Source organism: Sus scrofa, chromosome 8 (assembly GCF_000003025.6).
Source record: "Sus scrofa isolate TJ Tabasco breed Duroc chromosome 8, Sscrofa11.1, whole genome shotgun sequence".
Lineage (NCBI taxonomy): Eukaryota > Metazoa > Chordata > Mammalia > Artiodactyla > Suidae > Sus > Sus scrofa.
The window spans coordinates 81,229,383-81,252,674 of record NC_010450.4 but is presented as its reverse complement, the minus strand read 5'-3'; the positions used below and the strand labels follow the sequence as shown (position 1 = coordinate 81,252,674).

General features: G+C 40.3%; 1 protein-coding gene across 3 annotated transcripts in view; it reads left to right on the top strand.

Moving 5' to 3' along the window:
* EDNRA (endothelin receptor type A) overlaps positions 1 to 23,292 on the top strand; it is a 68,304-nt gene that overhangs the window by 26,379 nt on the left and 18,633 nt on the right. For all 3 annotated transcript variants that reach the window (XM_021100476.1, XM_021100475.1, NM_214229.1), the window contains 1 exon segment: positions 13,311 to 13,438. In XM_021100476.1, the coding sequence (XP_020956135.1) occupies positions 13,311 to 13,438 (128 nt within the window).

The window sequence follows — 23,292 nt, the reverse complement described above, 5'->3', positions numbered from 1 at the left end:
AATCTCAAAAGATTACATACTCTATGATTCCATTTAATTCCAGTCATATAACAACCTTGAACTGACAGCTGTTGAGCTGGAGGACAGGTTAATAGTTGACAGGGGCTAAGGATTTCAAGTGGGAGGGCAAGGTAGTGTGATTATAAGAGGTCATTACAAGGGACACTTGTGGCGATGGGCCTGGATATGTGAATATCTTGGCTGGTGGTCAATAACACAGACCTACACATGTGACAAAATTGTATAAATGCAAACAAATAACATTGGAGAAATCTGAATATTATAACTGGATCATATCAATATCAAAAAATGGTTATACTAGTTTACATTCCCACCAGCATTATATGAGGGTTCCAATCTCTTCACATTCTCACCAACACTTATTATTGTCAGACTTTTTCATTATAGCTACTCTAATGATGTCTACTTGTATCTCATTGCGGCTTTAATATACATTTCCCTGTGACAAATTATGTTGAACATTTTTCATTTTCATGTACTCAGCTATTTGTATTTCTCCTTTGGTGAAATGTCTATTTAAGTCTTTTAAAAACTATGTTATTTGTCTTTATATAGTCTCATTTTAGAAATTCTTTATATATTCTGGACAGAAGTCCTGCATCAGATACATGATTTGCAAATATTTTTTCCTACTCAGTGGCTTTCCATTTCCTAAATGGTGTCTTTTGAAGAGCAAATTTTTAAAATTTTTCATTAAATTCAAGTTATGAAATTTTTCTTTCATAGATCATTTTTCTAGTGTCATATCTATGAAATCTTTGCTGAAGTCAGGATCAAAGGAGTTCCCTGGTGGCCTAGTGGTTAAGGATCTGGCATTGTCAATGCTGTGGCTCAGTTCACTGCTGTGGCTCAGGTTGGATCCCTGGCCCAGGAACTTCCACATATTATGGGCATGGACAAAAAAAAAATTTTTTAATAACAAAAAATTCTCTTATTTTTTCTAACAGTTTTGTTATTTCAGCCCTTATCTTTAGATCTATGATCACAGTTAATTTTTGTGTAGTATGTGAGCTAAACATCTAAGTTCATTTTTTTTGTATAGGCATACGCAGTTGTTCCAACACCATTTGTTAAAAATACTATCTTCTCCTCAATGAATTGCCTTGGAACTTTTATTAAAATAATTGATGACAAACATAAGGGTTTATTACTGGACTTTCTTTTTTATCCCAATGACCTATGTGTCTATTGTTATGCCAGTCCTAGTTTGATTTCTGTAGTTTATGTTAAGTTTTAAAACAGGTCTATAGTTCTACTTTGTTCTCTCTCTTTTTTTTTTTTAAAGAATTTTGGCTAAGTCCTTCACACTTCTATAAATTTTAAGATCAATACTAATTTCCTTGAATTTAGATAGGAATTTGTATTGAATTTTTGGATGAATTTGGAGAAAATTGCTGTCTTAACAATATTGATTCTTCTAATTCATGAACATTTATTTAGATCTTTGATTTCTCCAGTATTTGGTAGCTTTTAGCATATGTCTTATACTTCTTCAGCTAAATTTATGTATTTTATTTTTTGATGCTATTTTGAATGGAATTGTCTCATTGTCATTTCTGTATTTTTCATTTCTTGTATACAGAATTGCAACTGATGTTTGTATATTGCTTTTGTACCCTGTGACCTTGCTGAATTCCATCATTACTCTTGCAACACAATTCTTTTCACTGTTAGTATGTGATAGTGAAGTATGCAGTGACTGTTAGAACAGTTTGGTATCACTGTTTTGATTCAGGCTAAGACACCAACAGTTTTACACAGTGTTGCTTTGGCACCAACAGTGCAAATGTCCACCAGTGGGAAAAGCGGTCATCTAGTGTCATCTTGGTCTTGCAGACCCCATGAAAGGTTCTCAGGGATGCCCAGGGGGTGTCTAAGTACCTGTCCAAGTCTGAAGTGCTGTAATTTTTTAGATCTAAAATAAATATTATTTAACAAACTTGTCTTAAAAACATTTGCTGGAGTTCCTGTTGTCATGGCACAGCAGAAACGAATCTGACTAGGAAGCATGAGGTTGCAGGTTCGATCCCTGGCCTTGCTCAGTGGGTTAAGGATCCAGTGTTGCTGTGAGCTGTGGTGTAGGTGGCAGACACAGCTCGGATTGTGCATTGCTGTGGATCTGGTGTAGGCTGGCGGCTACAACTCCGATTTGACCCCTAGCCTGGGAACCTCCATATGCCATGGGTGCGGCCCTAAAAAGACAAAAGACAAAATATATATATATATATATATTTGCTTATGTGGCTGATTTTCATGGCAGTTAATATTCCTTAGACAATCATTGCATAGAGATGAAAAGGAAAGAGAACACTGGCCCTAATCTCAAGAAAATGGTACCAGTCTTTCTCAGTATTCAACTGTCTAGGAAAGGAAGTTCAGCATCGCTGTAGGCTAATTACATTAGACCCCAAATTTGTATGTTTTCTGTTCTAAGTAGCACTATGAATAAACAAAAGGCTTATAGTTGGAGATACAGCATATGTCAAGAAGTAAAACTAGGTTAAAATCTTTTTTTTTTTTTTTTGGCCAAGCCCAAGGCATGTGGCGTTTCTGGGCTAGAGATTGAACCCACACCAGAGCAGCACCCTGAGCTACAGCAGTTACGACACCAGATCCTTAACCCGCTTCACCTCAAGGGAACTCCAAAATCTAATTTTAACTTATACAATTTCATGTTATCTCATTTCCAAGTGACTGGAAATAAGACAAAATAGTATCAAACTTAATTTTCAAGTTTTTTTCATCCTTCATTTTACCATAGGATTTATGATAGACCCTTGACTGGAAACTTAAAATAGCCACTTACCTACTATTTTTTTCCTGCATTTTTACTTCCAGTCAGGATTTATAACGTGGTGCCTGTAGCTCACTGGGCAGATTTTCTGTACATTTTAGCTTCTCCCTGGAGAGGATAAAATACTGCTCATATATTCAAGGTAAATAGTCTCAAGACGTCATCTACAGAATTCCACAATTTCCTTAATTCCTTTTGGGTAGGAAAAGCAAGGCAAAAAGGACTAAAATACTCATTGTTGGGAAGAATAAAAGAGAAATTGGAAAGACTAAATTAATCATATAAAATGGAGGGTCTGAGGGTGGGCTGTAGGTTAGGGATGAATCGAGTTGATCTAGTTTCAGAGAAACCAGTGACAGACTGGACTGCTGACATTAAAAAAAAAAAAAAAAAAACACGCAATTTGAGCTGTCTGAGAATTTACATATAGAAAATGTTGGGCCAGAACAAGATTATATGGTAGAGGAGAGAGCCAAGACCCAAAGATTTTCTACAAGGACTGGAGCTGCAAAGCAGAATTTCTAACTTCCCCTTCCGTATGCTCCATTTTTCCCTCTCTGACACTCTGGTGGGTGCATTATTAAGATGCATGCCATTCTTTTTTTTTTTTTTTTTTTTTTTTTTTTTTGTCTTTTTGCCATTTCTTGGGCCACTCCTATGGCATATGGAGGTTCCCAGGCTAGGGGTCTAATCGGAGCTGTAGCCACCGGCCTACGCCAGAGCCACAGCAACGCAGGATCCGAGCCGCGTCTGCAACCTACACCACAGCTCACAGCAATGCCGGATCCTTAACCCACTGGGCAAGGCCAGGGACCGAACCCGCAAGCTCATGGTTCCTAGTCGGATTCGTTAACCACTGCACCACGACGGGAACTCCTGCATGCCATTCTTACGTGAAGTAACCCCACGTGACTGGTAACTCAGATACCTTAAGCATGTCTTCTTAATTCACTTTTTGCCTCAGCTATTGCATATGTGAAGTGTTATTTCCTAGTGAATTTCTGAGGTGATTCAAAAATCACCTCAACTTTGTCTACTACAACACATCAGCTTCAGCATCAATCATATTCTTTTTTTCCGCAAAAGGCACATATGTTATTTTCTCATGCCGCATACCTTATCTCAGTTGGGTCATCGTTTCTGTCTACACAGGATAGTTGTGACCACATGACCTACTTTACAATGAAGAACTAACGCAGTTCTTAAGTTTTACACATTACATCATTACATAAGCTGCCTGCTTTCTAGTATGCAGTTAGTTGGCTTTTGCTTTTTCCGGCTTATCACTACATTCCAGATAAGTTTTTGAGGGCTACGACCTAGATCTAAATGTGGAAACCTCTACCAGTTTATTTTATTTTGTTTTCTGTTTTGTTTTTGCCTGCATGTTTCTTTTAAGAGTACTAGCATATACTACCACAGAGACTACCAATTAAAATAAACAGTAACATTTTTTTCAATAGGTTTTGAGTCTTGTTGTATGTCTAGGTCAGAGCACTTATTTTCTGTAATTATTTTTTCTCCATTTAGAAATAGTCAAGGTTCATTCTTTTCAACATACATCTTCTCTCCATTATGAATTAAATCTTAAAGTACTCACATATACATTTAGTTCTAACCTGTACAAGTGTGATATTGAGTGCTTCTAGCTTTTCTTTCTTTCTTTTTGGCCAAGTCCATGGCAAGTGGAAGTTTCCGGGCCAGGGATCAAACCTGCGCCACAGCAGTGGCCTGAGCCACAGCAGTGAAGTGCTGGATCCTTAACCTGCTAGGTCACAAGGGAACTCCTAACTTTTTTCTTCTTCTTCCTTTTTTTTTTAAATGGCTCCACCCCACAGTATATGCAAGTTCCCAGGCCAGGGACTAAATCCAAGCCACAGCTGCAACCTATGCCACAGCTGTGGAAATACCGGATTCTTTAACCCACTGTGCCACCTAGGGATTGAATTTGCACCTCCACAGCAACCCAAGCTGCTATAGTCAGATTCTTAACCCACTTTGCTATAACTCCCTAACTTTCTTTTTTAAAGAAGTTTAATTCTTCTCCATCTAATGATCCTTTGGTTTTAGGCATACCAAAAACAAAAAACAAAAAACAAAACAAACACACACACACACACACACAAAACAGGCATCTTAAATCCCTTGATTCTAGATTAACATCCTTCTAGCAGCGTTATCAAAGAGAGACATTTCTTCACTCCCAGCTTTCAGATGACTGAGGCTCTTGGGGACCATAAGCCCTTATCTTGGGAAAACCTTCTTTCTGCTAATGAAATAACCTTCTTAGGTTTGGAACTTAGTCTTAAAAAATATTTTTTTCCTCTTTTTTTTTCCTCTCTTTTGCCTGGTTGTTATTAACATCTATGTATTTCCAATTTTAAAAAGTTAAGACCTCAGCCAAAACTGAAACACTGACTATTCAATAGCGAAATAGATGGGCTGCAGGTAGTGGTGGCAATGTCGTTTTCTCATCAAAGTGCAGCATTGCCAGGGCCATTCCTCCCAACTTGTCTCTCACAGGGACTAAGAGTTCCAATCTGTGATGGGCCAGGCCCTGTTTTAAGGGCTTTGCCTGGATTAATTCATTTCCTACTCACATCAACCATATGATGAAAGCTGTCTTTATCTCCAGTGTTCTCTGAGGCACAGTTCACAGTCAAGTCGGGTGCAAGGCAGAGGGTTCCAGAGCCTCTCCCCACAGCTGTGCCTCACACCTTCTCCCACTCAGTCCCACAGACTGTTGTTTGAAGGTTCTTTAGGAACCATCCCATCTGTCCATCATCTGAGTCGTCATTTCCTTGAGGGTGGGGTCCTTTGTGCCCATGAGGGCTGCCACCACCCTGCACCTGGTGAGCTGCTGGATGATCTCCCTGGAAAAACCAGTCAAAAGGTTGAGACTGATACCACAGGCCACGCAGATGGCTTGCATTTCCAGATACTTCTGCGAAGCACATTCCATAGATTGTCTCTTCCATGGCCTGTGTTAACCCTCTGAGGTACCTGCGTCACCGTCTCCATTTTCTAAAGGAGGAAACTGAGAAGCAGCGAGGTTAACCAGCATGCCAAAGTCACATGGTCTTGGGAGTTCCCGTTGTGGCTCAGCAGTGACAAACCCAACTAGTATCCATGAGGATGTGGGTTCAATCCCTGGCCTCGTTCGGTGGGTTAAGGGATCCAGCGTTGTTGTGAGCTGTGGTGTAGGCCGGCACCTGCAGCTCCAATCTGACCCCTAGGCTGGGAACTTCCATATGCCATCGGTGTGGCCCTAAAAATCAAAACAAAGTCACATGGTCTAGAACCTAGCAGAGCTGGGATTTGGTCCAACCCAAGGAGTCAAGCTTCAGGACCCACGCCCCTTATGACACCAAGCCACTTGCTGTCATTAAAAGGAGTGCTTCTCCAACCCTCCAGGTCACAGAGGGCACTCAGAGTCAGAATTGAGAACATCTGTGGAGTTCCTGCTCTGCTCTGCATGTGTCATGCTCTGCAAATGCCTGGGCTGGTCGGGAGGCAGAAGGAGCCTGTCAAAGGCCAAAGTGTATGGATAGGGTAGAAGCCACAAGTTTTATTTATTTGATTGATTTCTATGAAAACTCTCCCTCAATCCTGAAGCAATTAAAGCATCAGGAAAGGGCAGAATTCATCCACAGTCATGCAAAGTGATTGATTTATTTATTTTATAGTAGCCAATTGGGTATTTGCAACAGCCAGAAAACATGTTCTCATAGAAGGCCGGTTCTGGGCATCACAGGCTTTATGTCCATCCCAGTCTGTACTGTTGGAATATGTAGAACTCCTTACTGCTGACCCCACGATGTACCAACTTCTATATCCCAGCCCCGCCCTCAGAAAGAGAGAAAACTATGGAAACCCACTTTTTGAAGACTGATACATGGTCTGTATCCTGTCTGAATTCAAGTGACCCTACAATCAACCTTGTTGAAGGAAAGAGAACATTTCATTTATTTTGAGGTTTGCAGCTATTACAGACTGTACTCATAAAATCCTTCATTCCTTCCTAGGATGGGTAGGATGGGACCAAGGGGTGGAGAAGAAGCCCTCAACCTCACTGGATGGGCTGGAAGGAAAATGAGCACAAAGAAAAATGCACCACTGGTTTTATTTATCCTGTTATTAAGATGCCAGGACAAGCACAAAGATAATGTCCAAGTAATGGCATTAACATCTGGAATGGATAAAAAAAAAAAGGTGGCAACTTCATTTGTATTATTCTTTTCTTCATTGTCATGAATAGCTGGTACATTTCAGTTGAGGATTACAAATTACAGCCGTTCAAAATAACCAATGCCTGTGCAGTGTACATTCAGTTTAGGAATTCTTTCGTAAGCATTGTCCCATTTGAGCCTCACAGATGGTCATCATACTACTGTGGTGGTTATGAGAACCATGCCACTTAACAAATATAGGAATGAGATGTACAGTGGGTAAGTGGCTTACCCAAGGTCACAGGTAAATCTTGTACTTGATCTTATGAGCTGACAATCTAAGTTGAATATGGAGAAAGAACAGCCTTACGTCACAGTGCCAAGCTGGTGAGGCCTGGAACATTAGGCCACCTGCTGTTGAGTTGTGCCTTTCTATACTGATGCCTTCAAGGACCATTGGAATGAGAAGGATGCCAGTGCCATGGCCCCAAACCATTATGATTTTTGATTTCTTATGTCTATATTATAAACTGTTTTCTGCTCCTCTCACACTATCTTGCTGTCACTCTTTTTTCTGGTCATAGCGTCTCTAGAGCAGAGGTTCTCAAAGTGTGGCTGGTGGATCAGTAGCATCAGCATCATCTATGAACTCATTAGAAATGCAGAAGCTCAGGCCCCACCTCGGAGCCACTGAAACAGACACTCAGGGCGGGGGCGGGGGGAGCAGCAATGTGGTTTACTAAGCTGTGCTGATGATCCTGATGCTGCTGAAGCAGTGATTCTCAACCTTGGCTGTGCATTGGAGTCATCTGGGAGCTTTAAAAACTACTCGGCTTGTGTCCCAGCCCCAGAGATTCTGATTTAATTGGGCCAGGACAGGGTTTCCAACCTCAGGGCTCTTGTCATTTGGGGCTAGATAACTGCTCATGGGAGGGCCTGACCTGTGCATTGCAAGATGTTTAGCAGCATCTCTGGCCTCTACCCACTAGATAGTAGCCTCCCAACAAGTTAACCAAAAATGTCTCCAGATGTTGCCAGATGTCCCCTGGGGGATGGAATCACCTCGACGAAGAGCACTCGGCTAAGGGCTGGTACAAAGCTCCCGCAATCTTTCTAGTGTACAGTTGAGGCTGAGCACCATTACTCGGGAGCAGTTGTTTATTGTTTTGTTTGTTTGTTTTCGTCTTTTTGCATTTTTTTCTAGGGCCGCTCCTGCGGCATATGGAGGTTCCCAGGCTAAGGGTCCAATCGGAGCCGTAGCTGCCGGCCTATGCCAGAGCCACAGCAGTGCCAGATCCAAGCCGTGTCTGCGACCTACACCACAGCTCATGGCAACGCCAGATCCTTAACCCATTGAGCAAGGCCAGGGATCGAACCCGCAACCTCATGGTTCCTAGTCGTATTCGTTAACCACTGCACCACAACGGGAACTCCCGGGAGCAGTTCTATTAATGAGCAGCTCTGAATGTGCAATGGACAAATAACAGAACAATTTTTTAAAAGATCAATACAATCAGGTACAAAGTGAAAACAAACCAACCCGAGCGGAAGACTCAGGCTGTTTGCCTATAGGTAAAGGATGTGAGCTTTAGGGTATCAATTTCGCAGCAACAATTTGGCACCTTCCATTTTTGTTTACTCTCTGGTTGTCAGGTATAGTCCCCAAAACTGACCTAAAGAGGTATGTTGTACAAATCTAAAAGGTCACAACCATGTAAAAATTGCTTTGTACTAAATACAGTAGTGGCCAGACCTTCTGCTTTGGGACCCAGTCATTCTAAAAACAGGGTGCTTGGAGTTCCCACTGTGATGCAGTGGGTTAAGAGTCCAACTGCAGCGGCTCAGGTTGCTGTGGAAGCACAGATTTGATCCCTGGCCCAGGAACATCCATATGCTGCAAGTGTGGCCATAAAAAAAATTTAGAAAATAAAAAAGGGTGCTCATCAGTGTAGCGTGTGGTCCAAGTCCATAGGTAACAGGTATGTCAAAACATAACCTGTCTTAAGGATCCAGCATTGCTGCGAGCTGTGGTGTAGGTTGCAGACTCAGCTTGGATCCCACTTTGCTGTGGCTCTGGTGTAGGCTGGAGGCTACAGCTCATACTGGACCCCTAGTCTGGGAACTCCATATGCCACAGGTGCGGCCCTAAAAAGGCAAAAATAAAGTAAAATAAAATAACCTGTTTTGACAGGTTAAAAAATGCAGCCTGTCAATGTTCTGATGTTGATTTTGACACCATCCAAATCAGCCACACACATACAGAATTTCTATGTTAATTTGTGCCATTTAGTAGTACTTTGAAAAATACTAGAACCACAGCAAGGGTCCTAGAGAAAAACCCACACTTGACAGATTGCCCTCTGCTGCCTCGGTTGCCTGGTCTGTTCCTCTGTGATCTATTTGACAACTAGACTGGACCACAGGATGGGCATCGTCTCCAGGTGCCTGCTCTGTGGCTCTTCTCTAGCTGGACTGTCTCATCACAGCTCCAAGGTGAAGACTCTCCAAGCAGAGAGTTTGGCAGTCCTTCTGCACCATGGACTTTTCAACAGAACTGTATTCTCCTACCTCCTCCTCATCCTGCATTGTTTGTTTCAATCTAAAGAGTGGAAGATCTCTGGTGGGTCAGCGAGTTAGGGATCTGGTGTTGTCGCTGCTGTGGCCGTGGTTACAGCTGTGGCGTGGCTTTGGCCTGGGAACTTCCGCATTATGAGAGCTCAGACAAAAAAAATAAATAAAGAGTGGAAATGCTATTTTCAGATACTGTTAAACAACTTTTAAATAGAAAGTAAATTAAAGATAAATGTGTTTTCTGGGGGAAAAAAAGAGGCACTAATTTCAAAATGTGAAAATATTTCCTTGAATTAATGAGTTGAAATCATTAACTCATTTGACACCTATTAGGTACAAGCTACTGTGTGATGCCTTTGGAAGTTATAAATATGAGAGTTCCATAACACCACAGACTTTTTCATGGCAAAAATAGGCTATGGCTGTGCCAAGGTGCCGGATTAACCCTTGAACTAATCCGACTTGTTAGTTGGTCAGACTAGTTTGGTTTTTCTTTCACTAAATTGATAATAGCTTGTTAACATTAAAGAAATCAGCTCGTTCTTTTGCCATGGTCTGTTTATGCTAAACAGTTCTTTATCTTTTCCTAGCCTAGTCTAAATTGTTTTCCTCAGTGTGCTTTTAAAAATCAAAACCTTTTAATTAGGCAATAGAACCGTTCCCCAGAAATCTGCTCTAGGAAAACAGGTCGTAAAACACTGTTAAAAGGTATTATTTCCATATGTTCTCACTTGTTATTTTTAAAAAGCGGCAGATGCTCTTATGTACCTAAGGAGTTTTCTGGAAAAAAAAAACAAACCACAATTTAAAATTAACAGGGGTTGCCTTTGGGCAGGAACTTAAGGAGACTTGAAGGGAAGGGAGACTTACTTTTCATTACATAAATTTTTATACAACTTAACTTTTACCATTTTAAATATTGTATTTTTCCATTGTAAACACTAGCAAGTAGCAGAGTGGACGCATCTCCATTAGTCTTTCATAAGCTCCAAAGTGCCTCTTCTAAATAAGAGAAAAGAAAGGGAGCTGCATTCTAGGCCTCTGATGCTTTCCTTTTGTATGTGTTTTCTTACCAAGACCATGGGCTTTGAATGTTAGATTACCCCAACACTGGTTCTACTTGAGATTGGGTGGTTAAGGCCTCTTTGAGGAAGCTGGCTTTAACCAGAAGAGGAAGAGGTGGCCTGCAGGCAGGGACCCCATTTCCTGCTGGCAGCATTAGAGCAGTTACCATCCACAGGTCCCTTAGGATGAAGTGTGATACATCAGGGACATCTACACGGTGACTGGACCTAACCATTTCTTCCAGCGATTTCTTTTATTCTCCTTTGTCTATAATTCCCAAGAAGAATCAATGCTGGCCAAGACGAAGAGCCACCAAACACCTGTTTGTGTCAAAGAAAATCAACTCTGTGATCTATTTGGTGCTCACTAATTCCATATCTTTCTTTTGAGTGCTTCCTTCACAACGAACCCTAATGAAAAGCTTAAGCAAGCATGAAAAAAGAATTATAAGTGAGATAGGAAGGGCCTGAAACAACACATGCTCAGCTGTGGGTTTTTCCAGATCATCTTTTGTAGCATTTGTTACTTAGACCTTCACAGGATTCCAGAGTCTCCCTTGTTAAGCCAGAAATATCCTTTTCTTTTCTTTCATTGTTGGATGTGTGAATTGGGAAATCCATCCACGTGGATTTCAGGAGCCTCTCTCTCTGGGGGTGAACCAACCATAACAGTTCAACTGTTGCAAATCATATCCTGTAACAATCCCCACGCAGTTTAATTATCGCTCTCTAGTCTTTAATGGAGAATTACAGTTCTGAAAATACTAAATTCATTCCATAAAAAGTAATTTTCAGGTTTTCTTTTTAGGATGAGATTCATCCCAGTGTTTTATGTTTTTACTTGCATCAGGCATTAATAACTAGCAAGCAACAATGGTATAATTATTTTTTAGCTTCATGAAAACTGTCAAGAGTTTAGAGCAGTATTTCTGTGAAGAGCCCACTGGTTGTCCTGGGACAAAAGCTTATATGGAAATTCCGAGAGGACACTGACCAAGACTGGTTAGAGTGAGAAGAAAAAGACCCCAGAGGCAGGACCAGACTGAAGGAAAAGGCTTTTTAGAAAACTATTCAGAAGAAAAGGAAATGTTTTCAAACATATTTTAAACCAAAGGAGAAACCATCTGAAATTAAGTCATATAACATCTTAGCCATTAAAATAGTATTACAGAAAGCCCGAGCCCTGTGTTACTAAATTCTCAAATGCCTAAGTTCTGATTTTGTGTTTCTGTGGTACTGGTTCCCCCCGACCCACTTTCCAAGGACTCATGTTGATGACCACAGTGACCATGAAATTAAACCTCACATAATCTTTTAGAAATGGTAGAACAAAATTGGAAGTTCGGCTTAGAGTTACTATGGCAATAAGAACTTTACAAAAAAAGAAGACAAGAAGTTTGTCAAGTTAACACGATACTATTTCATGTGGAGTGGAATGAATTTAAATTCTGAGTAGCAAAAAATAGAGGAGTTCCCAGGTGGCTCAGCAGGTTAAGGATCCAGTGTTGTTACTGCTATTGCTCAGGTAGCTGCTATAGTGAGAGTTCAATCCCTGGCCCTGGAACTTCATGCCACAGGCGTGGCCAAAAACAATGATTAAAAAGGAGATCAATACCATTTCTACTCTTGAAAAGGCATCATATATTCAGCAGGGACTTCCTTCTCTTAAGGAGCTGAGCTCTTATTTAAGCCCATGCTTCTAGTACAATACCTAATTCAATAAATACCAGCAACTCATAGAAGATTTACGTTTTGGCTACTTACCCAGCCACTAGAGGGCAGTCACCCTCTCCTTAGAACAAAAATCTTAAACTGTCAACATGGAAGAATAGATTTTCCTACACATGCTACAAACAGATCACAATAACCATATTTTCCCGTATAAGAAAGGGAAACCTGAGCCTAAGAGGCCATTGGTATCATACAGCTGAAGCAGGACAGCCCATTAAGCACAGAGGAAAAGGTAAGTTCCGAGTACTTCAGCTAGCAGAGCCAGCACATCCTAAACCGCTTCATTCCCCCAGGAGTCTCCATTACATCTTATTCAGGGCATTGGCTGCTTGTCAGGAATACTCTCCCAATGCCACTAGTTGAAAATGATTCACTTTACTCCTGGTTTAGTGAGAAATGATCAGAGATGACTGCCTGCTTCTCCATTAAACTGTCATCCAAACCCCCAGCTTCGGCTACTCTTTGAAAAGTGGACGGCATGACTACTTCCTAAGATCAAAGGTTTACCTCTTCATATTTACCATTTTCCACATCTTTTAGGATTAAAAAATTGCTAAGGCTTTAAAATATGAAAAAAATAATGAAATGATAATGTTCTATCACTGCTATTCTAACTGAAAAGCATTATGAATGATAAAATTTAGAAGTTGGAAAACACAATTAGAAATATGCATCTGACTAGTATCCATGAGGATGTGGGTTCGATCCCTGGTCTCACTCAGTGGGTTAAGGATCCGGCATTGCCATGAGCTGTGGTGTAGGTCACAGACGCAGCTCAGATCCTGCGTTGCTGTGGCTGTGGTGTAGGCCAGCAGCGGCAGCTCCAATTTGACCCCTAGCCTGGGAGCTTCCATATGCCACATATGTGGCCCTAAAAAGCAAAAAAAGAAAAAAATAAATTTGTGTCCTCGTATCCCATGTGGTTCTTGCCATTGCTTACACACTGCTCCCTCTTTTCAGCTGCTGGCTGGGCGCTGGCCCTTTGAGAACCATGACTTTGGCGTATTTCTCTGCAAGTTGTTCCCCTTTTTGCAGAAGTCCTCAGTGGGGATCACCGTCCTCAATCTCTGCGCTCTCAGTGTTGACAGGTAACGTGGTTCTTTCCCTTGACTCTTTGGTTGGGTTTAGAAAAGCATTTTTCTCAGAAGGAAGAGAACTTAAGACACCTTGAGAGTTAATTCCCAGTATAGTTGTTCACTAGTTCCCAGGAATGAAAATATTAGCAATCTGGGAGTTCCCTGGTGGCTCAGCTGGCTAAGGATCCAGTGTTGTCACCACTGTGCTGCATGGTTCAAAGCCCGGCTCAGGAACTTCTGCATGCCATGGGCATGGCCAAAGAAATATATTACCAATCTTGCTGTACTATTGAGAACTGCTTTCCACAACTGCTGATTACTAGCTCTCTTTGATCCAGGTAATTTGTGCCTCAGGCTTTGCACCAACTATACAAGCACATCCATTTGACATACTTATGGCACTGAAGCAAAAATGAACATGTTAGATGGAATGAACTCTGGAAAAGGAAATTCTAGGACATCCAAATTCTATGTCCTTTTTTTCTTTTTTCTTTTGGCCTTGCCTATGGCATGCAGAAGTTCCTAGGCCAAGGATCAAACCCAAGCCATTCAGCAGTAACAATACCAAGTTCCTAACTGCTAGGCCACCAGGGAAACTCCAAATTCTGTATTTCAATGCTGGATTTCTCATTAGAAAGAAGAAGGTACTGTCAATTATATTTCTAGCGCTTGACTACTTGAACCAAGAGTGAGTACTCAGCATTATGTTCCCTATGCTTTTCTGAATAGCTGAAATACTTAATAATTTTTTAAAAGAAGACAACAACAAAAGCACACCACAGTCCAACACTGAAAAATCCATTAACCATCATGGATTTTTTTTTTTTTTTTTGTCTTTTTGCCTTTTTCTAGGACCGCTCCCGTGGCACATGGAGGTTCCCAGGCTAGGGGTCTAATTGGAGCTGTAGCCGCCAGCCTACACCAGAGCCACAGCAACGGAGGATCCGAGCCGCGTCTGCAACCTACACCGCAGCTCACGGCAACGCCGGATCCTTAACCCACTGAGCAAGGCCAGGGATCGAACCCAAAACCTCATGGTTCCTAGTCGGATTCGTTAACCACTGCGCCACCAAGGGAACTCCACCATCATGGATTTTTTAAAGAAGAATTGTGTTTCCTGTATACATACTCTTCCTATATGATATATATATATATATATATATGTATTTTGGGATGGGGGCTTTTTAGGGCTGCACCCATGGCATGTGGAAGTTCTCAGGCTAGGGGTCGAATCAGAGCTACAGTTGCTGGCCTACACCACAGCCACAGCAACTCAGGACCTGAGCTGTGTCTGTGACCTATACCACAGCTCATGGCAATGCTGGATCCCAACCCACTGAGCGAAGCCAGGGATCGAACCTGCATCCTCATAGATACTAGTCTGATTCATTTCCACTGAATCCAGAACTAGTCTGATTCATTTCCACTGAATCAGGAACTCCCCTGTATGATATTTTAAATGTAATAAGGCTACGGTTTAAAAACAATGTGTTACATGCACAGAAATACACTAACAAATCAATGGGGAAAGCCAGAAACAGGTGTTAAGAGTGTATGAGAACTTACTATAGACTAAAATCACTTTGATTATAATAGGAAAAGGAAAAATTCATCAATAAATAGCACTACTTAACATCTGGGGGGGAACATGTTAAAATCACACTATATATCAATAATAATATTTATAATTATTAAAATTTATTGAGTATTAGTATGTACCAGGCAGGCTCTGTTTAAAAATATTTTCCAGGAATTTCCTGGTGGCTCCACAGGTTAAGGATCCAGCATTGTCACTGCTGTGGCTCAGGTCGCTGCTGTGGTGTGGGTTCAATCCCTGATGCAGGAACTTCTTCATGCCTTGGGTACAGCCAAAAAAAATTTTTTTTTCCAGAAATTATTTTAATTAATCCTTACAGCAACACCCAAGATAGTGCTAAAATTATCCCCATTTTACTATTGAGGAAGCTGAGGATGAATGAGGTTAATCAAGGCCACTCAGCTACTAAGTTTTGGAGCCAGTAATTAAATAGAAGTTGTCTGTGTTCTTAACCACTATGCCTAAGCATGCAAAAACTCACAGCATAAAGCAGTAGAAGAAAATAGACTAATATCTTTTTGACTCTAGAAAAGGAAGATTTTTTGAACTTAAAAAGAATGGTAGAAATTCTGAATAAAACCACAAATATATTTCAGAACATAAAGTTTTAAAACATTAAGATCAAACTTTTTTTTTTTGTCTTTTTAGGGCCACACCCACGGCATATGGAGGTTCCCAGTCTAGGGGTCTAATTGGAGCTGTAGCTGCCAGCCTTCACCAGAGACACAGCAACGCCAGATCCGAGCCATGTCTGTAACCTCCACCATAGCTCACAGCAACGCCGGATCCTCAACCCACTCAGCAAGGCCAGGGATCGAACCCGCAACCTCATGGCTCCTAGTTGGATTTGTTAACCACTGAGCCACAACGGGAACTCCAAGATCAAACATTTATAAAATTAAAAAAAAAAAACAAAGCAATAAGCTGGGGAAAATATTTGCAGCAAAACTACAACATGTTAATATTCTTGGTATTTAAAGAAGCCATACAAATAGTAATTAAAATCTTAAGACTTCCATATAAAAAAAGCATGAATATAAAAATCACCAAAGAAGAAATTAAAATGACTAATTAACATTACCAATGTTCATGTAATCAAAGAAATTCTCATTAAAAAGCATGTTTCTCAAAATCTGGTTGTAGTAGAGCTTTGAACAGCCCTTCTGGAAAGTAAGGTCCTGTAAACACTTTTACCTTCTGACTCAGTAATTACAATTATTAGGATCAATTCTAAGGAAGTTATGCGAAATTTGAACAAAGAATCTAAGTACAAGGTCATTTGCAGAAAAAGTTGAAAGCAACCTTGTATTAATTAGGGAAATGGATAAAGATGCTAAATATAATTTATATGTATAGGTTTACAGATATAAATTTTCTTGAAAGAAATTGATAAATAGTATTTGAAATTATGTCAAGGGACAAAGTGAGGGGTTATCCTGCTAGCACAAAAAAAAATCTTCCATTTTCTGTGACCCATTTTTCTTATTTACTTTACGCCATTTATACATTTTATTTTTTTCATTTGCCCTGCTCATTCCTATGACCTTTATTTTATATTAACACTAATCTCCTATGACTGGGCAGCTCTCAAACACAAGCACATATAGGCACATAGATGTGAACACACAGAGGCCTGTATGCCTGGAGAAATACATGAATATGCCCCATTCAAGTTCTTTCCATGCCAACTCTTGCCTTTACAAAACCACCATCAAATTTGGGAAAACATCATTTTATTAAAAAATTGAACTTTGTCCCAAGGTTTAGGGAAAAACTAGGATGACGGTGAGTTTTAAGAAAGAGCCACTCCATGGAGTTCCCGTCGTGGCGCAGTGGTTAACGAATCCGACTAGGAACCATGAGGTTTCGGGTTCGATCCCTGCCCTTGCTCAGTGGGTTAACGATCCAGCGTTGCCATGAGCTGTGGTGTAGGTTGCCGACGCGGCTTGGATCCCGCGTTGCTGTGGCTCTGGCGTAGGCCGGTGGCTACAGCTCCGATTCAACCCCTAGCCTGGGAACCTCCATATGCTGCGGGAGCGGCCCAAGAAATAGCAACAACAGCAACAACAACAACAAAAGACAAAAGACAAAAAAAAATAAAAAAAAAAAAAGAAAGAGCCACTCCGTGTTCAAAGAAAACTGTACCTCTGAGGAAACATCCAGCCAAACCCAGACAAGCATTGCATATGACCAACAAGAATGAGAAACAGAAGGAAGACAAGGGAAATGCTTGAAACCTTTTTTTGACATGAGGTATAACCCTCTGAGAAGAGAGCAGCAATGAAAAGAGAGGTCAAAGAGAGGAAAGAGATTTAGGCCAATTATTTTTTTGTTACAATATATATTTTTTTGCAATATATTTTCTTGTTACGAACTTTAGAATATATGCTCTAAATAGTGTTACCTGGCCTGGTATTGTGGTCCCTGTTGTAATTCATATGAATCCATGTAATAATTTTTTTTCGTGATTAAAAAATGCTTTAGAGCACTCATTCTTCAGTGATAGACTACATCATGAATTATCCTCATTCTAAGAAGCATGATTCATAATTGAATTTCAACAGAGAGACCTGGTGAGAAAGGTATGAAGTACAGACATGAAGACGGAGGTCTGACTGAAGTTCTTTAGGTGTTTCCTTGGCTGTGAACCAGAGAGAATGAAATGCATGACAGAGGTATTCAGGCAGGGGGATTCCCAGGTCACCTGAATCATCAAAACCCTCCATTCCTTCGCTAAGTTTACCTTGTTCTGCCCCCTCTTTTGTCCTTGGGGAAAGCACAGAGGATGGTCTGCTGAGCTTTAGTCTCCCCACTATAAACCCTATGTGTGTGGGGTGGGGAGGGGCGGGGAGGGGGTGATGGGATGGGGAAGTGGAGGAATTTGGTCACAGATTCCTGTGTCTGGTGGAGGTTCACGTTGCCCACACCACGTCCTCCCCTATCTCATGTCTGAAGAAAAATTAACCTAGTGTTCTATCCCAAGGTATCAGTTACATATCAGATGAAATGTTCTTGGGGAGTTCCCTGATGGCCTAATGGCTAAAGGATTTGGTGTTGTCACTGCTGTGGCTCGGGTTACTGCCTTGGTGAGGGTTTGATCCCTGGTCTGGGAACTTCTGTATGCTGTATGCATAGCCCCACACACGCGCACGTGCACAGTTCTTGGTTTAAAGAAAGGAAAATGAGATGTCAAGCATCTATTTCATTGACTTAGTCTTTTCAGATTCCACTTCCACAAAAATCTGCCTTAATCCAGATGCTTTTTCTTTGGTCATCAACTCATTGTCCTTTGTTCTTTGGGTCCTTTGTCATTTTTACATTTCATTTGATATTAATGCTCAACTTGGGGACCTCTTTGGAGGGACATACAGGGATATTTTGACATTTCTTTTGTGTGTGTGTCTCTTTCATGATTTTTATTTTTTCCATTATAGCTGATTTACAGTGCTCTGTCAATTTCTACACTACAGCAAAGTGACCCAGTCATACATATATGTATATACTCTTTTTCTCACATTATCTTCCACCATGTTCCCTTAAAAGTGACTGGATATAGTTCCCTGTGCTATACAGCAGGATCTCATTGTTTATCCACTCAAAATGCAATAGTTTGCATCAATTAACCCCAGACTCCCAGTCCATCCCATTCCCTCCCCCTCCCCCTTGGCAACCACAAGTCTGTTCTCTAAGTCCATGAGTTTCTTTTCTGTGGAAAGGTTCATTTGTGCCGTATATTAGATTCCATATATAAGTGATAACATATGGTATGTGTCTTTTTCTTTCTGACTTACTTCACTCAGTAGGAGAGTCTCTTGTTCCATCCATGTTGCTACAAATGGCATTATTTTGTTCTTTTTAGGGCTGAGTAGTATTCCATTGTGTATATATACCACATCTTCCTAATCCATTCATCTGTCCATGGACATTAGGGTTGTTTCCATGTCTTGCCTATTGTGAAAAGTGCTGCAATGAACATACAGGTGCATGTGTCTTTTTCAAGGAAAGTTTTGTCTGAATATATGCCCAAGAGTGGTATTGCTGGGTCATTTGGTAGTTCTGCATTTAGTTTTCTGAGGTCATTTTGACATTGAGAAGCTTTCACCCTTGACAATGAATTGTTCACACATAATTTCTAAAGATTAAATACCACTTGCTTTGAGTCTTGATTTGATTGCATTATATTCTACTAAAAATAAGAAAATCCCTCCCTTTTTAAAAATAAAGCAAGGAATAAAGGAAGGAAATTGGAACTGGTTACAAAACAATTTTCACCTTGGGAATCTCTGCTTTCATTTTATGAGCTGAGACAAATTATGGCTCAGGAAAGGTTCCCATGATTTTTTTAAATTTGTAAAAATATGATAGTTATCTCTTATTTCAGAGTTATTTTTTGAGGGAAAATAATGAGAATACTCATCTGAATTCTGTACACTTTCTTCATTACTTCACTGACTGCTCAGTGAATACTAATACTGTAAGATCAAAGAAAAACTCTAGCTTCCTCACTCCAGGCTTTTAATCTAAATAAGGAAAACAAGACAGAGAAAGCACCTCACTTGTAACAGTTGCTCAACTATGGACTTAATGTTATTTAACCTTTTCACTTATTCCTCCTAAAATCTATTATTTATTTTTATTTCATTTCCTTAGTTACTTAAAAATAAAACAGGAATTTCAAAAAAGACGGGAATTTAGAAACAAATTTTGACCACTATCCAAGCTTTAATCAGTGATATAATTTTGTTTAATGCTAAAGCAGTATACTTCTAAAGTGAGTTGAGTTTTTCCCAACAAAACATGAATAACTAGCCATTGCCAATAATTCAAATAGGTATTCTTATGAGCTGTAAGTGACAAGCTTTACAAGTCACTTTGAACCTGTTTCTGAGAAAGAAAGAGGGGGCAGGGATTGAGAAGAGGAATTCAATGCTATTTGTAAGGTTATTGGTCATGTTTAAAGTGGAAAATGGGGGTCAGACCAATAAAAAGGTCTACAATCTCTAAATTGTAGTTAAAAGTTGCCTGGGGAAGAAGACTGTAAAAAGATAAAAATCTTTTTAACTACTCAGGATGATGTGTAAACCTGGAAAAGTTGCAAAGATCCATTCACAAGGCCACTTTGTTTGATTTGCCTCAATCTCAAAGCTATGCTAGCTCTTCATCCCTCATTTCAAGTGACTGCTCCGTGGTCATTGCAATATTCTCTAAGGTTTATCCTAATTCAAGAAGCATGGAAGTGATTTTCCGAAAAACGTCATTTTTTTAAATTTAGACTTGGGCGTGGTTTCTCCTCCTTCTCCTGGTGCACTGTTTTCCTTCACACTGGGTGTAAGGCAACTCAGGAGCTCATTTGGGGGTCTGTTCCCCATTGCACATGGTTATTCATTCTTTTTTCTTAATTCTCTTGTCAAAATCAGGTGACCCTTTAATCTACCTGCCTCATTTTCCTTTGATAACTACCTTTCCCAAAATGTAATGTTTTAAAACCACCGCCATTTCCTTACTATCTGACCGTGCTCTGGGGCAGGAATTTGGGTGGTTCTTCTGCTCCTTGTCACTTTGAATGGGGTCTTGTGATGCATTTCAGCTGGCCACTGAGCTTGTTTCATGGGTCCAAGACTCATGTGACTGGCCCCTTGGCAGGAACAGCTGGACATCTGAACTCGGCGAAGCCCATCCCCTTCTCTGGGGAGCCCACGGCTGCTCACTGCTCCAGCAGGCTCAAGGCTCCAGGGTGGAACCTGATGCTCCTTTCAGAGGCTGAGGTAAAACTGGCAAAGCATCCTTCCAGCTGTGCTCAACTGCTCAGAGCAACCACATGCCAGCCCAGTTGAAGGACTCAACTGAAGAAGTGTTCAAATACCATAGCTATCTTTTTTTCCTTTTTCTTTTTGTTTTTATCTAATTGAAGTATAGTTGACTTAACAATGTTGTGTTAGTTTCTAGTGTACAGCAATGTGATTCAAGTATACATATACAGATATATATTATTCTTCAGATTCTTTTCCATCATACGTTATTACAAGATACTGAATATAGTTCTGTGTGCTGTTCAGTAGGTCTTTGTTGTTTATTTATTTTATATTTAGTAGTGTCCATCTGCTAATCCTAAGGTCCTAATTTATTCCCCCCCACCTTTCCCCTTCGATAACCACAAGTTTGTTCTCTGTGTCTGTGAGTCTGTTTCTTTTTTGTCGATAAGTTCATCTGTGGAATATTTTGGATTCCACATATCAGTGGTATCATATGATATTTGTCTTTTTCTCTCTGATTTACTTATGAGAATTTCTAGGTCCATCCATGCTGTTGTAAATTGCATGATTTTATTCTTCCACTGCTGTCTTTTAATCTATCTCACCTGGCTTTTTCCTGCTGGTATTTTGCATCCAATCCTTTATATGGCAGTTGGTTTGCCTATCACATAAGAAACGTAAATCCCAAACAAACATTACAAATGTTCATATTTACTCTTAAAGGTGTGCAGACATAAATATATAAGAGCCACTTTACCTTACAGAAGTGGAAAAATTGAAGAAAAATTAATTCTAATGAAGGCAAGCATTGACAGGCACTGAGGGGTAATATTTTGTTAAAGGTACTCAAACTACTTTTTCATTCCCTTGATTCAGTAATCTTACTCAAGATTATTAACCCAGGAAAATCATTCAAAAAGAAAAATATCTGTATGTGCAAATGTATTTATAGACATGTTATTCTTATTCACAACCTTGAAACATGAGAAATGATGTGACCAAAGGAGAGAGATTTTGGTAAATTGTATCAATATCTTGTTATACGGTGTAGCCATGAAATTAATAAATGCCATGCCCATAGAGAAACATGAGTGTGTTTTATAATGAAAAGTGAATAAAGCCAAAAATAAAATTGTAACTGACAAGGTTATAATATATAGTCAAAGTATGTTTATGAGAACAGAAATGGGCAAAGAATAGGAGAAATGAAAATAGATTTGCTGAAGTGATAGCTTTTAAGTTTGAGTTTTCTTTTATACTCTTTTAAAGTACACTTAATAATATCTTTTAATTATGTTTCCAAGATCACACCTTAAAGATTCAGAAACATGCACTAAATGCCTCTTGCGTTGAAAATATGTAAAAATCTATTTATAGACATGCACAGTAGCAAACATCTTCACATAAATCAAACATGTAATTTATTCTTTTATTTTGGCCTGTCACATGACAGGGTTCAAGGTGGTGTCATGGGAAAAGACTGCCCTGGGACTTGGCAGACAAGAGCCCTGGCCCAGGCACCCCACACTCACTAGAGACCAAGCAGGGGACATGGTGACACACTAGTCGTCAGGTTCCCAACCAGAACACAAGGGGAGAAAGATCAGCTCAGAGGTCCCTCTTGGTTTTTAAATTATTTGATTCTAGGATTCCAAAAGTATTAGCTCTTTATCAGTTGCCTAATCCAGGGCTGACTTGAAAATCGAGAAACTGTTTGGAATGCCTTTTGGCCTTGGCCAATAACATCAAATGCATGGTAAGGAAACAAAGATGCTTAATTCAACAGGTATCTATTCAGCACTTATTGTAGGTCTTGCGACCAACATACAAGATGTCTGCCCTATGGAGCTTAGAGTCTAAAGGGTGAGGTAGACATAGACAATAAGCCAAATAAGTAAATGATTTGGTTGATCCCATCATGTGCTATGGCAAAAAATAATCAGGGTGCATGGGATGGGGTAAGTCTGGAAGGGAAGCTGGCAGTTTTAAAAGGGGTATTCAAGAACGACCTCTGTGAATAGACAACATTGACTGAAGACTTGAAGGACACCTGTAGGCATTCCCATTGGGGTGGGAACACACTGAGGGATTTTTGCAGAGCTGTGACAGGTTGGCTTACATTTTCCCAGGTTCACCCCGGTTGTTGTGTTCAGGGCCAACTAAAGGAGGGCAAAGTGGACACAGGGAGACCGGTTAGGAAGCACTTGCAATAATCCAGGCAGGCGGTTAACAGGCAAGGTGGTAAGAACTGTAGTTGCATCTAGATATATTTTGAAGGAAGACGTTTTAAAGTTTGCTAAAGAACTGGATTGTGGTGGAAGAGAAAAAGAAGAGGAAAAGCTAACTTCAAGGTTTGGGTCTGAGATGGTAAAGACTAGAGAGAGGGCGAGGAAAGGGCAAAGAAGACCAGGAGTCTGATGGGGGTGAGCTTCAGTGCCTATTAAATATCCAAGCAGAGATCTCACATAGGCAAGTCTAGAGTTAGAGATGAGGATCCAGGCTAGAGTTATACATTT